The following is a 16,536-nucleotide window of genomic DNA, read 5'->3' on the forward strand; positions in this document are numbered from 1 at the left end:
AATACAAAGGTGGAGCATGCGACGTTCATGCCTGTTGTGCAGTCGGCAAGTGGTGGCATGGGAAGAGCGGCGACATCACTCTATCGCCGAATCGCGTTATTGAGAGCGGAAAGGAGGAAGGAGCAGTACTCCCACTTAATATCTTACATCAGATGCCGTCTCTCATTTGCCCTGTTGCGATCATGCATCATGTGTTTGCGGGGTTCACGGGGTCTTTTCCGTGAGCGATCGGTTCGGCATCCGGAGTCTGCTGAGCTGGTTGTTGCTGAGGCCCAGGTTGCTCGCATGTGAGAATCTATAAATTGCAGCAGATTATTTTTATCATAAATACTGGACATGGATATTGAATTAAACTGTACTCAGTGACTTTTTACATTCTACAGGCTACGTTTTATTGTTGTTATTGCAAAGCTTTCCTTTTGATCTTCAAAATTTGAGTAATAAATTTCTAATGTATATCAAAAAAAAAAAAAAAAAAAATTGTTTCACAATGCAGCCAGGGCAGGGGGAGTCGGGAACACTCTGCTGATCATGTCCCAGGCACGTACAGACTCGGTGACTGGCACTGGAGAGGGTGCGGCGACCAGTCTTGCCTCTTGCCGTCTTGGCCAAGCGAAGCCGAAGGACCCAAAACCGACAGCAAAAGCTTCACTCGTAGTACACCTGCACCGACCGTCGAGTCGACCAGCAGCAGCATAGCATGGTACATGCATGGTTGACATCAGTCATCAGGGAGTCGTAAACAGGGAGTAGTACAATACTGTATTGTACTACTCCCTGGTCTTAAACATGGTTAGCGGGCTTTTAGTTTTACGACTCCCTGGTTGACATGCCAGTGATGATGTCGCCAAGATCAAGAGTACAATGTACAATGTTTTCATGTACATGTCATGTACATGAAAACCGGTTTTCATGTACATGTACTAGTACCAACAAGAGTACATAACCAGGTTATGTACTCTTGGTACCAAGAGGCAAGAGTATACTAGTAGATCTACGCCTACGGCCCCAGTACGGGGTTATGTACTCTTGCTAGTAATACTAATACTGTAAAAGCAGAAATTTTCGGTGGTGTCATATTTTCGGTATTCGCCAAAATCGGCGGTTCGGTAGCGGGAAATTTTCGGTAAAACCCGTTTTCCAGGTACAGTAGGTGTACTAGTAGTAGTACTACATGTATACAGTATCGATTGTACCGAAAATTTCGGTGCGTTATATTTTCGGTAAAAATTGTCGGCACCGAAGTTACCGAAAATAAAACACCACCGAAAATTTTACAGTAGTGTAGTCTACAACAGTTACTGTAGCTCTGCCTCTGGATGTCGCGCATTCTGGGAAAAGTCGGGTATTGGTCGTCATGTCAGGACGACGCAAATATTTGTGGTTGTTGTGGTGATATGCGGCATGCATGATCGCATGTCCGTTATACAAGGACTTGAACTTTGAAGCTTGCAGGGAGCCCTAGCACACATACAGGTCTTGCGACCATTTGAACCGTATTGGGAAAACCCAGGTTCGGACCCTCGTTACTCTACGGGTTGGTAGGATTTTTATAATTTTCGTTTTTTTGTGTTGTAGAAGTCGTCGTGTTGCCGCCGTAGTATTGTTCACGTTGCTGCCGCTGCAGGGATCACGTCTGGAAGGATTTGTGATGTTATTTTCTTGTCTTCCTCTGTAATTAAATTATTTGTGATTTATTTCTTTTTTCTTTTGTTCTTTTGTTCTTTTTCTTTTTTCTTGTCTTTTTTCAACTTCTGCCCATGGCGTCCTTCTCTCAGCTCGTCAGCTGTAACAGTCATAGTCATCACCATGACGACTGTTGTGAGAAGGTGCTCGCTGCCGACGAGGTTGGTGATGTCCCGACGAGGCCATGGGTAGGCCTTCACCACGTCGGAACACCCCGTCTGCACGTTGGTGTTGTGGTCTGGGTGTTGATGGACGTTGATGTTGTTGTAATAGTTGTTGTCGTTGTAATTGTCGTTGATTGTTGTTGTTGTTGTTGTTGTTGTTGTTGTTGTTCTCCTTAGTGTTGTTCTCGTTGTTGCTGTTGGTCTTGGTAATACTAATAGTCTTGTTCACGGACCTCATGAATTCCACAAATAAAACAGAGTTATATTTCTTGAATCAGCTTCAGGGTTACTTTTCCTTCAATTATGAATGATTTGTGGAATGTTGCAATTGGTAACATGGAAACATAAGTTCAGTGCAGCTTCCAGTCTGTTGTTCAGGTGAGGTACACCGGTTTTTGGGGATCAAATGTCGGAAGTCAGCATTGCTTACCTCGGCTGTTGCGCTGGACCGTCTTGGGTTCACTCGTAGTTAATTAATTGTGCGTCCCCCCAGGGGGTTTGGGCTCTCCGGTATTAATCCTTTGTTGAACGAGAAATTGTTTACTAATTAATTATTGATGAAGGGGTTAGTGTTGTATCACGTTCTTCGTGGCGTGGGCTGAGTCTTCTGTCAGGTGGACGGAGCTATAAAACACACAGACAGGACGGCGGTTATTGGTGTATCGAAGGAGAAGAGAAGTCTCACTGGCGGGTCTCTGAGAGAGACACACGTGTTGACTTTGGACTTACCGGGAGATCTCTCCAGGTTGTCCGAGGAGCTGGTAAGATGGTCGTCGACGTCGAAGGTGAACGTAGGCTGAGGAAGATATGTGGAGTGTAGTCGGACACGACGTGATGGCTTCTTGTTGTCTTCGCGAGTTGTGTTCTGGAGACGTCGATCTTGCGTGGTGTCGTAGGTCGTGCGCGGGGATCGCGCGTAGATCTGCGTGCGGTGATGCTGGCGCGCGTGGTGCTCCGGGGCGTTTGTCGTCCTCGTCGTTCCGACAATGGTGAGTCGTACTTGCGGACTTGCTTCTTTCGCGATTGTGCGTTGCATCTCCGCCGTTGGGGTCAATATTTGACCCGGGCGTTGTCCATACCGCTTGTTCTGGATGTGTTGTGCGGTCTCCGTTGATCTGGGTTTGCGGTGGTCAGGTCCGAGTACGAATCTACCACGTGAACCGTGTGTGGTGGATTAATTATTTTATTTTGGTGGAGATCGAAAATGATCTCCGGTCCGAGGAAAACGGCTCGATCCGGCCGGCGGTCGAGTGTGCCTGTTGTGTATAGCGAGAGCTGCAGAGTGCAGTAAATATTGGCGCCCCTATTGTAACTGTCTAGTCTCTAGGTGAATGGATGCTGTAATCTGTTCGCGTGGTACTGCCTGCTGAGCGCTGTGTTGTTCGGAAACAAGAGTCGAAGAGAAGGTTGTAGATGGATCAGAGCTGGTAACTAACTGTTGCTTGTGAGTGGTTGCAGTCGTCTATAGTGCTGATACTGATACTTGTACATGGAGGAATCTTCGGTTGTTGGTTCAATTATTTGATCAGTAGTGTCCTTATGGAGGGGGAAATGTGGGTGGTGAGCTGTCCTAGTGGTAGATTTACCCCTATTGTCTGTGGCCGTGGGAAGCCCTGCGAGAAGGAAACTGCAAGTGGAAATTGTTGCGGATTCTATTCAGACTTTGATTTTCAGTCTATGGAAGAGGTATCTTATTAAAATTTTAATTTTTGGGAGGTTGAAATTTCCAGTCGACATAGTGACGCAATTGAATAGTTGGGATTAGGTGGTATGATTGCGTAAGGAGGAGGAAGGAATTGGATCAGTTGGAAAATACACAGGAAGAAAAGGCAGGGGGGGTTGGTTTGATTGAGTGCTATATACTCGTAATGTAAGAAATTTGTATGTAATTATGTGGAAAAATTATGGACGGGTAATTGCCATTGATTTATGTTATTATTATGACGGATGACCTGGACCAACGGCAATGTTACCTAATCATGTAATTATATGTAAGTGTGTGTAACGTGTACTAGAAATAGGGAATATTATAAATATGTAACTATATTATGTAGGTTATACTCAATCTTATGTAGGTTATATGTAGTTTTATGTATTTATATGTGAATTATGTTATTCAAAATCGATTTTCGTGTTCCGCTCATCAGTGAATAGTATCGGAACTGAGGGTACTGTGTACAAAAATAGAACATTTTATAACAGCATAATTAATTAAAAGTGTGAGCAACAAGGAAGTGCTACAGCATTACATAATATGTGTGAAACATAGTGCTAACGTATATAACTGATGTGTGAATTATAATTATATTTTCGTGACATATGGGGAATATGGTTTTTGTGCGGTTGGTGAGTGTATCGTTGCCGGGACTCTGCCAACCGGTTTATGGTTGTAGTCAGGAGCACTACGCGTCCTCGCCTTGTAACATGCTGTCAAAATCGAAAAACAATACAGGGTACATGTAGTGCAGGGCTCCCTAGGCCCTGCCGGCATGCCCGTACCCGTGACATGTTTTTGAAAATAATTTCAAAAGTTTGGAAACTAAACTGTTCGTACCATGATGCATGGTACCACGATCGTGACAGCGTACAGCGTCACTACACAGAAATCAGCTGGTTGCAGGACTTGATGATGGCAAGTCACTGGTACATGGTGCGAGTGGTGGTGTTGAACAAACTCAGAAGAGGACAGCAGCTTTCTTTGCCAGAAGACAGAAAACAATCTGTTCTTGACCAGGGAGGCGGTTGCAGTACGTAGTGCAGTGTCAGTCTTACTCGCGGAGAGCCAGTGCAGTGTCAGTGAACAGGAGTCATCCGTACCAGCACTAGTCGGTGAGTGGGATCACGTTGTTTCGGATGCTATTTTGTGGGTGTATCCTGGGCGTTTGTGTGTACCCACGTGTGCATGCCTCTATGCGAAAGATGCCCAATGCAGCGCGTGATGATCGTGTCGATGTTGTCGCTGTACTGTAGTCCTCCCTTGACCTCCCCGTAGTCTTCCCTTGACCCAAACGCTAGTCGTTTATTCTGTCTTCATGCTGACAACTTCTTTTCAGACTACAACAAAATGCATTTTTGTGAAGTTTTATTTCTTGCTGTGACAGAGGAGAGAGGGAGAGAGAACAGGAAAACCAGATAGCGCTCTCACGTATAGATCATGCCCCGGGTGTTGTCCAGAGGTGTGCAAAATGCACATATCTATGTGACGGAGCGCAGGATCTAGGAGTCTTTCTTGCGAGATTTGTTTCCAGATTTCTGGGATAATGTTTTGCTAAAGCGTGTTGTTGAACGCACAGCACGATCGTTCACGACTGAGCAGTGCATGCAGCTCTCTCCCTTGACGAGACAATGCTTAAGCCTGACCAGAGTCGAATAACTGGGCTTGTGTGGCCAGCTGCATTTCAAAGTGTGTCCTCTGCCCACCAGGGAGTCGTACCCAAACCTGGTTTGGGTATGACTCCCTGCTGCCCAGTGCCCACTGACAATATGAAGGGCTCCAATTCGAAACGGGATAAAGACCAAACCGGAGCTTTTGCGTTTTTTTGTCACGAAAGAATTCTTTTTCACCCCACGGATGTCTGTGTGTCGGTTTTACGGGTCAAAACGCGATATATCCCAGTCAAAATGATGCCTGAAGTTTGTGTTCTTCTGCAAAATGCGATAGAAGTCACTGATTCTGCGGTGCAGACCGAAAAAGAAAAAAATGAAAAATGCACTTCCTGAAATTTCCACAAAATGAATTTATCTCGTTTTGAATTGGAGCCCTTCATATACAGTACTACGTCATTGGTCTGGTAATCATTTTCATTATTATTTTATTCCACTTGTACATCTGTTGACGCGACTGCTGTGTGGTAACATGTTGTCAAGTGTGGCGCACTCCAACTGGTATGGCGCTCTGCACCAGCTTGTGAAAGTCTGTACAGCACCAGAGTCGTTACTGTGAGGAGATGCTCCAGCATTTTTTTGTTTGAAAGTAATTAGGTGTTTTCGGTGGTTGTTGTATGTTCATGACAGATTGGGTGTAGCGGTGCTTGCTAGGACCCTTGCACCTGTTATACGTATGCAAGTCATGCTTTCTTCTCAGGAACACTGCCTTGAATGCACTGTGTCCTCCGCCTTGTGATTTGCTGTCAAAACACCTGACCATGCACCTGTGCAATACTTGTGTGTGTATGGTTGTGTAGCCTTCTAGTTCTGTAGGGTGTCGGGCCCTGCTTTTACGTCCACGTGGAGACGTATTCCGCACGTCACTGTATAGACCTCTGTCAGCTGCTAGCTGTGTGCCAGGTTTCATGCACAGCGTAATCCTGAAGACCCCCCCCCCCCCCCGAATGCATATGCCAGTTCAATTTACCGCTGGCACAAACCCTAGCAGTGACATTTTTCAACCTGTTCTTTGTTCCAAGTTTGTGAACTGTAGCCCTGGTTCTATATCTGCGACTCTAGATTCGAGGCAGATTTCTCAGACGTAATGGAAGGCATGTGTGTAGATGACAGCAGTCTCTAGCTCGAGAGGTGTTTTGTGGGGCGGTCTAGCGTATAAACCCCTTGATTCGATCTACTGTCTCAGTTGTCTCCTGGACTCTACTTGTGGCTTGGCGGTCGAAATAGTAGGCTAGATCGTGTGAGTTGATCGCTGGGCCTGTGGACTTGTGCAACACTTCGCTGCAGCCCGGCCGTAACGGTAGACGTCAGCATGGAATCATCCGGTACAGTTCGCAGTGTATTTAACGTTATCCTGTGGAAGCGTGTTTCGTACAAATCTCCATGAACAGAATGCGTGTTGTTATGATCGAAGCCGATGTGATTTGTGCCGCCTGTCGAGCGAATCTGAGCAGAACGTGCCTGCAGTTGTGCCAAGGGATTCCGACTCGCAGGACCGGCGGCAGCAGATTTTCGATTGGTCCGGCCAGGCCATAGTCCTTCATACTGTGTGTATGATATGGAACATACACATGACCTTCTTAGCAGTGGCCACACAGTTGGTGCTGCCATGGCCTGACCAACCGGACCGGTTCCGCCGGGCCTGATTCCTGGGTTGTCGTGAAACATGACTTATTTAACCTTTATTCTAACCTGGACCCGTGGCCTCTCCTCTCGTCTCTCCACTCCTCTCTCTCTCTCTCTCTCTCTCTCTCTCTCTCTCTCTCTCTCTCTCTCTCTCTCTCTCTCTCTCTCTCTCTCTCTCTCTCTCTCTCTGTGTTTGCTGTGTTTGTGCAGTGACGCAGGGCTTGTAGACGTTGACAATGACGGACAAGTCAGACCTGCCGCCGTTCCCGTCCAATCCGCACCTGGCCGAGCTGAACCCGGACAAGCTGTATCACATTGGCTACAGCACTGACGATGACCTCAAGCAACTCTTCGGGGACGTCAAAGTAAGCGTATTGACTAAAACTGTTGTCTCATGATCACCTAACCTATAGTTGTGCATGAAATTCGGAGTCGCGGCGAATTTTTCATCCTCTTCTACTTGTTGTATGCACAATGACTGCGTAGGATGCCTAAGGATGGGTACGGTTTTTGCTTGCAACCTGGTTTTTGTGCCTCATCTTGGCTGTGGCGTGCTTGGTAGATGGTCAGTCATGAACGCACCTGTGCATGTCGTTTGCACCTCAGCTGCACTGCTGTTTTGTGCTCTTTGTGTGTGTGTGTTGACGGGGGAGGGGGTATGGATAGAGATGGATAGAGATGGCTGTGTATGTGTGCGTGCATGGGGGGGGGGGGGGGTACATGTACATGTATGTGAGGCTATGTTGGTGATAAACTCTGTGACTCAAGTTTTACTTAGGCTGGTGCCAGGTGGTAATGATTTGTTTAGATAATTTCAAATTGCAATATTGTCGAAGGAGGTCTTGGGTTTATAGTTTCTACATTGCCCGGATTTCCGTTTGCGTTCTCATGCAGAAATTTGTTCTGTGAATCTGCTGTCTTGGCTTTTCTGCTGCTGCTGCTGCCATGCCTTTTCTGCTGCTGCTGCTGCTGCTGCTGTTGCTGGTGATATTCTTGCTTCAGTTTGTGTGTATGGGTGGGTCGACGACACGCATGGCCAACTTTGCCGCACTGGTGCAGAAGTCTCTCGCTGACGTGCCGGGTGTGAGGGATGCACAGTCCCCTTGTCCGCCGGAGAACATCTCCAGATCGGATCGCTACGTCATGTACAAGATCGGACCCGTCCTCTCCGTCAATGTGAGTACTGGAAACTGCCTAGAATAGTAACCATCGTGAAATCAAACTTCAACACTGGGTGTATGTATGTATGTATGTGTGTGGCCACAATGTTCCGCGAAAATTTGCCAGCGTACACTCGCTGGTTCCCAGAAATCGCAAAAATTAGTGACGCGAATATTGGGCGGTTTTAAATACAGTAGTTTGTTGGTGGGAGTTGCTGTTTTCTCTTCACAGGTCGGGAACAAATGTGTATCCGGAGAGGAATTTGCGCTAGGATAATTGCCGTGAAACTCGTCTCGAGTTGAAAGTTCGTATGATGGGGAAAAAGGGGGGGGGGGGGGGGCGTTCACATGAAGAGGGTTGACCCGAACAGAACACTGATGTGCCGGCAAGAATCCATTTCCAGAATCCTGTAAGGTTGCGTGTTACGTTGACGGGAAATTTGCCTGTGCGGTGCTGTGCAACCCTGGAGCGGAATACGCACAGATTCGGAAGCACGTTTTCTCCATTTCACCCCGAGAAACTATCGAGCTCAGCCAAGGGTCCAAAACCTATCAAACATGCATATTGTGCATCGCCATGTTTAAAAATCTTTATTTTACTTCACGCATGCCTTCTCCTTCCTATCAGGAAGAATCCTGCCGTACCAGGATAGATTCCACTGCATTGGGGCGTCCATTAAAGAAAGGTTTTACTCTACAAGTGTTGTGGACTGATGTCCGATTTGGGAAAGTCCTTGCTCACATTTGTTTGTTGTTGCTTGCTCGCATCTTTGCGGCACCTCAACGTCTAAGTTCTAGGCTACCCGTGTCTCTTCAACATTCGATGTGTTCTGTCATTTGTGCAGCCTGGCTAGCTCAGTCGGTAGAGCATGAGACTCTTAATCTCAGGGTCGTGGGTTCGAGCCCCACGTTGGGCGCTTTATTTTTTCCCGATATTTTTTTGTGCCAGCTACAAACACACCACGAGCACCAGAACCAGTTCTTAGTTGACTAGCTCTCGGAGAAAGATCCCAACAGCATGGTTTTTGTTTGGGTCGTCGTGAATCGCCAGGGCTCAATACTCCATCGTACACTGTTTCATGTAGCTATGTAGTTGATTGTATCTCGTGCAAAGCTCTAACAGTTAGAGCCCTCAGACTTCGATGCTTTGAGCTGGTTAAAAAAAAACTTTGTTGTTCAGTGGATTTCGTTGCGATTGGTTTGCCAGTGACTCCGAGCTCTGCTAACGAGACCTAACAAGGCTGAAACAGCAAGATATCCTGAGATTGAGCAATTGACTCTACTGTATCACACAAATTTGTTTTTGTTGCGTGTTACTGCACATGATACTGCCCAGTAGTACAGTTTTCTAATGTTTTCTTGATTGTTTTGGTGGACTTCGGTGTAATGGGATATCCAAGGATTCGCGATGACGTCAATACAAAATTAATGCTTTGCAGCGGCCGAACTTGTATGGATATGTAGCATTGCACTCCGTGTATAAGTACAGCAAACCTCCCATCGTTCATACTCCCCATGTCCGAGCACTCGCACCATTCTGATAAAATCAGCTTTTCAACGAAGAAAGGCCGCCCAAACTGTTGACTGGCATAAAAGTGTTTTTCTACAGCACTACAGTACAGTAAGTAGTCTTGCTTCAAGATTTCTTTTATTTTGCTTGCATTTTCTACTTTGTTCTTGGCAACTCGTGGCAGCTCAAAGCAATGCACTCTCTTCTATAATTACTCTAATTCCAGAAATTTTCGGTGCTCAATATTTTCGGTATGAGGGCAAAAGGCCAGGAGGTTAGGCAAACAGAAATTTTAGGTACAGAGAAGCAATTCCCTATTGGATTATGTGTGTTAGTGTTTGTTCGGTGTATTGAAATTTTAGGTATGAAACAGATGCACCGAAAGCACTGAAAATAAAAGAAAACCGAACATTTGTGAAATTACAGTACTCTGTTCATCTGCATGTGCAGCCCGGCTAGCTCAGTCGGTAGAGCATGAGACTCTTAATCTCAGGGTCGTGGGTTCGAGCCCCACGTTGGGCGCTTTATTTTTTTTCCCTCGCCTTTCTTCCATATCAATACTCGTGGCCAATTCTCATTTGTTGCGTCAACGATTGGCTTTTTTTGTAAAGCATACTTAGCCGAATTTTCCAAGATCTGTATAACCAAGAGTACATAACCCCAAGAGTGTGCAACTGCCTGCACAACCTCTATGCTGTGCTGCGACAGCAGAACTTCACATCACGTGACATGGTTCAAAAGGTTATGCTGGCAAACAGGGCAAAGTGACCACAAGAGAGTTGTACCCAAAGCTGGGCTGCGTACAACCCAGTATCTATCATGCACAGAGTGCAAATAATGTGTACGGGTTCATCACGTGATGTGAAGTTCTGCCGTTGCAGACTAGGCAAAGCCCGATTTTGCCAGGGAAGCTTCGATATTTTGCCGCATAATTTTGCTGGCTCATTGTCGATATTTTGCTTTCATTTTGCCAGGCCACTCGATATTTTGCTCCCTTTTTGCTCTAAAATTTGTGTCACGTGAGGGGAAAACTGACCAAAAGTGGGTCACGTGTTGGCAAAAAAAGAAAAAAGCGAGTCACGTGTTGGTAAAACTGTGCGAAAATGAGTCACGTGCACCGTATAAGTGTAAAATCTCCCAATTTCCAGCGAACACACCGATATCTTGCTCCATTTTGCCAGCAAATTCTCTTTCAAAATTCTTCGATATTTTGCTAGCAGAATTGCTAGCAAAATCGGGCTATGCCTATTGCAGACCCCATAGCTGGAATTGCACTCTCTGGGGGGGGGGTTATGTACTCTTGGTATAACCAAGAGTACATAACCCCCCAGAGTGTGCAACTCCCACATACCCTGCTGTCCCGACAGAATTTCAAGTTGACGTCATTATTTATGACGCAATGCTCCTCGCACCAGTGATTTACAACATGTGTACGGGTGTCAACGCATCACACGCTTTTCTTTGCAATAATTTGTACAGGATCGATCGGCTTCGGTCAACCACAGGTTCCGGATTCGTCTGATAATCCGTGTACAGTGCGCATTGCATCATCAAAATGACGTCAACTTGAAATTCTGTCGGGACAGCACCCATAGTGGAGTTGCACGCTCTGGGGGGTTATGTACTCTTGTCTCTTGGTATAACTAAACATGTCATTTTGTGGCAGTATTCCTGACATGTTCACACCTACTGTAAATATACAAAATTTCGGCGCTGCAAAATTTCGGCACTTCACGATTTTTGACATTTCGGCGGCGATTTATTTTCGGCGTGGGGTAGAGGGCATGGTATAGCGCGACAGATGCTGTGAAAAATTTCATCGGCGTTTTAATGTAGGCGTTTTGGGTCGGTGCCGAATATAGCTGAAATTAAATAGCTGCTGACAATTTGTATATTTACAGTATCTCGTCAATCATTTCCAGTGGATTTTTCTCATCAGTTCGTGTCCCTGAATGAACAATCGAATACTAAAACCCTTTGTCCCCTGAAGGCGCTTTTCGTGTTGCACCTGCCTCTTTAGCATCTCTCCTATGCGTCGTTCATGTTGTGTATGCTGCTGTGGAGACCGACCTCGACAGGCCTTCCAAGGCCTCTGGAGAATCCTGAAATAAAATAATTAAAAAAATTGAAAACGAAAAGTACAAGCCTACTTGACCGAGTCATGTATGTGTCAGTGAAATAGTGTGACTGAGAAGGAGATATTGGCTATAGAGCACATACATGTAGTGTGGCCCTTGAAGGTACAGTGAAACCTGTCTAAGACGACCGCTCAAGGGACCTTGAAAACGTGGTCTCTATTACCAGGTGGTCTCCTTATCCAGGGTCGTTTGACTGGAAATTTTAATAGCATCCCTTGGTACGTGGTCCTGATTTCAGTGGTCTTCTAGGACAGGTGGTCTTCTAGGACAGGTGGTCTTCTAGGACAGGTGACAGGTTTTACTCTAAGTTGTACTGGTGTTTCACTGCTATATCCGTCTCGTTTGTGTCTCGTTTTCACTGTGTTCCTAGCACGGCATGGGCTTTTCCTCCGTGTCTATTCTGCTGCATGAGATCATCAAGCTGCTGTACTACGCTGGCTGTGACGACCCGGTCATCATCCGAATCGGCACGTCGGGAGGCATTGGTGAGTGCTCCGGAACTGTTCTAACCTCCCTGTGCCGTGCGCTGTAGAGTTCGGTACGTGGTCACGTCGCGGGCTGTATACCTGACCTATGTGTGTGGCGAGTGGCGAGCCACACGTGTGATGGAGTGTCGATTCCCAGCGTAGGCATGCCAGGTTCATGTTGGATGGGACAGGGGTGGTTTATCCTTGTATGCATACCGTAGTGTCGCGTATAAAAGCATGACCTGTATAGAAGCATGACTCGAATAGAAGCCGATTTTTCGAAGTGCGCCGTGACACAGAAGCACTATTTGAATAGAAGCCGCTCTGTGCAAGGACACATGCAAGTACTTGCACAGTACATACATGGCAGTATGCACTGCACAGTGTACACTGATGATGTTGACGTAGAAGCATGATTTGAATAGAAGTATAGTTTGGATAGAAGCACGGTTTGAACCCCGGCTTATACGGCCGTAAGCACCTGCTTTTTTACGCGACATTACAGTATGTCCACAACTTGTGTTCAGTCACTCACAGAATGTACGGCAGGAAACCGCTGAGTTCAGCATGTGTATCTTGAGAGGACCGCATTTCTATCTTGATCCGTGGTGCTGTTGAATGTGTGTTTGCAGGTATTGCACCAGGCACTGTCGTCGTTACTAAGCAACCGTTCAATGCCGAGATACAACCACACCACAATGTGGTATGTATGAGCATGAGTGTAGCATGAGTGTAGCATGAGTGTAGCTTACCACTGCATGTCCACATGAATCTGCCGAAAGAAAGAAAAAACGGACGAGCGATTACACTCGTCATTACTTCTGCAATGAACTTGATCAAGAGCTGATATGGTATGAGGCATTTCTGTACGGTCTGCCCATGTTATCCACACTTCATTTTGTAGAACTTTGGCTGTGTCAAGGTGCTGAACATATCGCATTTGCTTAGCTTTGTGACTGGACGATCTGGTGTGTCAGCATTAGTTGTGCTCGGATGGTCTCATGTTGGATCCCTTTTTTTTTTTTGGTTCCCTCTCTGTCTCTCTCACTCACACACTCTCTCTCTCCCTCTCTCTCTCCCTCTCTCTCTCCTCTCTCTCTCTCTCTCTCTCTCTCTCTCTCTCTCTCTCTCTCTCTCTCTCTCTCTCTCTCTCTCTCTCTCTCTCTCTCCCTACCTCCTTTCCTATCTCTGTGTGTCTTGCAAGATTGTTGCTGGCAAAGTTGCACAGCGAGAGTCCTACATGGATGAGAAGACGAGAAAAGACATCATTGCGTGTGGTCAGCGTCTTGATGATGTGAGTGTTGTCGCAGGCAACACAATGAGTACAGATGACTTTTACGAAGGTGAGAACTGTTGTAGCGGTGTCTATACTTGCTTTCGAATGATACCTTGCAATGGGCATTCTGCACAAGTTTAAACTGCTTTTTTTTTTAACACGCAAGGGGTTCCTTTTAGGCTTGAACGTATCGTGCCAGGCCTGTTTCTCCCCCCCCCCCCCCCCCCCTCTCTCACTCACTCTCCTTCTTTCTCTCCGCCGCAGGTCAAGGCAGGCTGGACGGCGCCGTCTGCAAAACAGACCTGGCGACGAAGATGGCGTTCCTGGAGCAAGCGAAGGACAAGGGCATCGTCAACATTGAGATGGAGTGTGTTGTGATGGGTGCACTGTGCCACACTAGTCGTGTGCGCTGTGCGTGCGTCTGCGTCACTCTACTTAACCGCCTCAACGGTGATCAGGTAGGAGTAGAAGAGCTAGGGTAACTCAGGTTAAAAAAATAACATTTTACGGTTATCACCAGCTGCTATGATAGTGCAGGGCTCGCACGCACGCACACACACACACACACACACACACACACACACACACACACACACACACACACACACACACGCACACCTCAGACATGCCAATCGCGGAAGTGATGATAGCGAACAGCTATGTTAGACATAGCAACTTGTGCTGGGATTACACCATTCAACAGCTTGCAAGGCTGATGAATTGACCGCCACTATTTTTAGCCTGGTATCCACCACACAGCTGTTTGAAGTGACTTTTTCTGACCAGTGAATGAATCCCTATTTTTCATTTTTCCATTTTCCATTTATTTATTTATTTTTACACACACACACACACACACACACACACACACACACACACACACACACACACACACACACACACACACACACACACACACACAGTTGTACTCGTACTTGCTCACTGCCGTAAACTGGTCACGTGGGTCTCCCCAGGAAAGGGGGATATTTTCAAAAGGAATGTTGGAAAGATGGCTCAATTGGCTATTGAGCCGCCCAATGGCTGACACCCCCAAACTCTGAGGAGCTGATAGGCGGTTGCCGACTGATCCCTCAACTGTACAAAACTGTACAAAAGGGTGGTGGTGGTGGTGGTGCCGGGTATGGTATCTGAGCCTGCACAAACCATGGCGAGTAGCAAACGAGCCTCCATGCCAAACGACACCAAAGTAAAGGGTATTCCGGGTAGCATTATGCTACTGGCTAGTCGACCCAACTGCGATCTTCCGTCCCAATCACACTCAGCTGAATGTACAGAAGCTCAGAGTTGGGTCTGTCTGGTAAAGTCAGTCCTCTCAATCATGTCATTACACGCCAGGTGGTACTGTGTGGTGGTCCCAGTCTTCTTCATGTCAGATTGTATGCACGATTTCTAAAGCTATGAGCAAAGTGGTGGCTCTTGGTTAGAATATCAATTCTCTGGAGCGCCCAAGCGTGCGAAAACACGTTCAACTAAATGCGCAATGTACATTCAATGGTGTTTGTGTGTGTGTGTGTGCGTGTTCCCACATATACCGCACCAGGTGAACATGACCAAGGAGCAACATGACCGGTATCAGGCACATCCGCAACAAGTCGTCATTGCGTACATGCGTAGTGTGTTGACTGGAGAAGCCAATGGTGATGAACCCAGTGCGAAAAAGTCGCGCTTGTAATTCTGAAAAGGGAATACTGCCATACATGGTAAGTGATACTGGCATACTGCATTATGTAAACAGTGTGAAAGGACACACACGGGTACGAGATATGAGTGACAAGATAATAAGCCGTCATAAAGTACTCAGTATCCAAGTTCAATGCTGCATATATTCGCCCATTGCATCCATGCAGCCTAGGACCTGATCTAAGACTGTCTTGGCTATAGTTTATCTGTATTTCCTATTAATTCACCGGGGACTAATATCCAGTCCATCTCTTCATCGGATTCGAAACGCTTGCATTAGATTTTCATTTCATGTCACGTTGAACCCTGACATGAGGTGGTGGTGGACTTTTGAATGCATGCAAATCAGTCTAACTTTCCCTTTTACAAGAGCCGTGTCTTTTTATGTGATCCAGTATTCCTGGAGGATATTAAGCTTTGAGAGGAAAGTAAGCCCGCCTGGATGCTTGTGTGAGTTTTTGCAAACTCTCCGGGGCTCCAACACACATGCTCTTTGTCTTTTCTTCCACTCTCTTCTTGCAGCGACCATGCGTGTGGCGCACCTAGCTCGAGATGTACGTCATGTTCCGGAAACCCCGCGACGTGAGCCGCAGCGCAGCCACAACCAAACGTTCTTTGTATATAAATATTTGAGGACATGCACATTCTCACCTCTATCATTGCTGCCTGGGAAGGGCGCTTTGTCGCCGTGTGGCATCGTCCGATCTACTCAAGTCTTGCCTACCACACCCAAGTGGTACTGCTCTCTACATTGAGTTAGTCTGGTCGCCGACAACCATGCCGGACGAATTTTTACGGAGCGACAATTTTCCGCAGGATGCTTGCCACTTTTCGTTATATTTGAAACTATCCTGTTGTTCCACCATTGCATTGCAGCAGACTTGCCATAGCGCTATGCACTGACAATACTGTCTTTATTTCCTCAGCGGAAGTCTCTTGTGCACATCCGCCGCCTATTTTACTTCACATTGTCCGTAGCAGGAGTGTATATCTCCGAAAGCGGAAATTCACGGAACAGTGTCCACGTACGTACGTGCGTAAGCATGCCAGGGTTTATTATTTTAGTCATGTGTAGCAGTGTGACAGCCCCGGTTTGAATTTCGGGCCAAACGTCTTCCTTTTTTCTGCGGTGTTCTGCCGGTGGTTTTTCCACCCTTGTTGTATTCGTCTGGGTTGTTCACGAGTCGCTTCTGGATTCCACTGTCGCCAGGTGTTTACGTTTTTAGCAGTGCATCTACGCCATGACAGTACATTTAGCAACTTGTTACTAAGTACTTCTTTTAGAATATATTTTTCAATGATGTAGCGGTAGAATTATACTTACAATGTCATGTACATGTACCAATTGGTAGCGTTTGTGACTATTTTCTAGCGTTACCGACAAAATGAGTAAAGCCCATTTTGTTTTGTGGCCTAGTTGGTAC

At 46.4% G+C, this 16,536-nt stretch overlaps 1 protein-coding gene and 2 non-coding genes across 4 annotated transcripts; all 3 read left to right on the forward strand.

Moving 5' to 3' along the window:
- Window positions 1-4,451: 4,451 nt before the first annotated feature.
- Window positions 4,452-16,469, forward strand: LOC135819447 (uridine phosphorylase 1-like). 2 transcript variants are annotated; one of them, XM_065332660.1, is made up of 9 exons: window positions 4,452-4,679; window positions 7,079-7,225; window positions 7,863-8,036; window positions 12,039-12,153; window positions 12,768-12,838; window positions 13,340-13,478; window positions 13,676-13,869; window positions 14,973-15,132; window positions 15,635-16,469. In XM_065332660.1, the coding sequence occupies exons 2-8, from the start codon at window positions 7,097-7,099 to the stop codon at window positions 15,102-15,104; spliced, it is 954 nt and encodes a 317-aa protein (XP_065188732.1). In that variant the 5' UTR covers window positions 4,452-4,679; window positions 7,079-7,096; the 3' UTR covers window positions 15,105-15,132; window positions 15,635-16,469. The 2 variants fall into 2 exon arrangements, with proteins under 2 accessions (XP_065188732.1, XP_065188731.1); XM_065332659.1 differs by having other exon boundaries at window positions 4,454-4,679; window positions 7,071-7,225; window positions 15,635-16,468.
- Trnak-cuu (transfer RNA lysine (anticodon CUU)) lies at window positions 8,865-8,937 on the forward strand. The gene has a single exon. It is a non-coding gene; the product is annotated as a tRNA-Lys (tRNA).
- On the forward strand, window positions 9,980-10,052 carry Trnak-cuu (transfer RNA lysine (anticodon CUU)). The gene has a single exon. It is a non-coding gene; the product is annotated as a tRNA-Lys (tRNA).
- Window positions 16,470-16,536: the final 67 nt, after the last annotated feature.

This window comes from Sycon ciliatum, chromosome 6, assembly GCF_964019385.1.
Source record: "Sycon ciliatum chromosome 6, ocSycCili1.1, whole genome shotgun sequence".
Classification (NCBI taxonomy): Eukaryota; Metazoa; Porifera; class Calcarea; order Leucosolenida; family Sycettidae; genus Sycon; species Sycon ciliatum.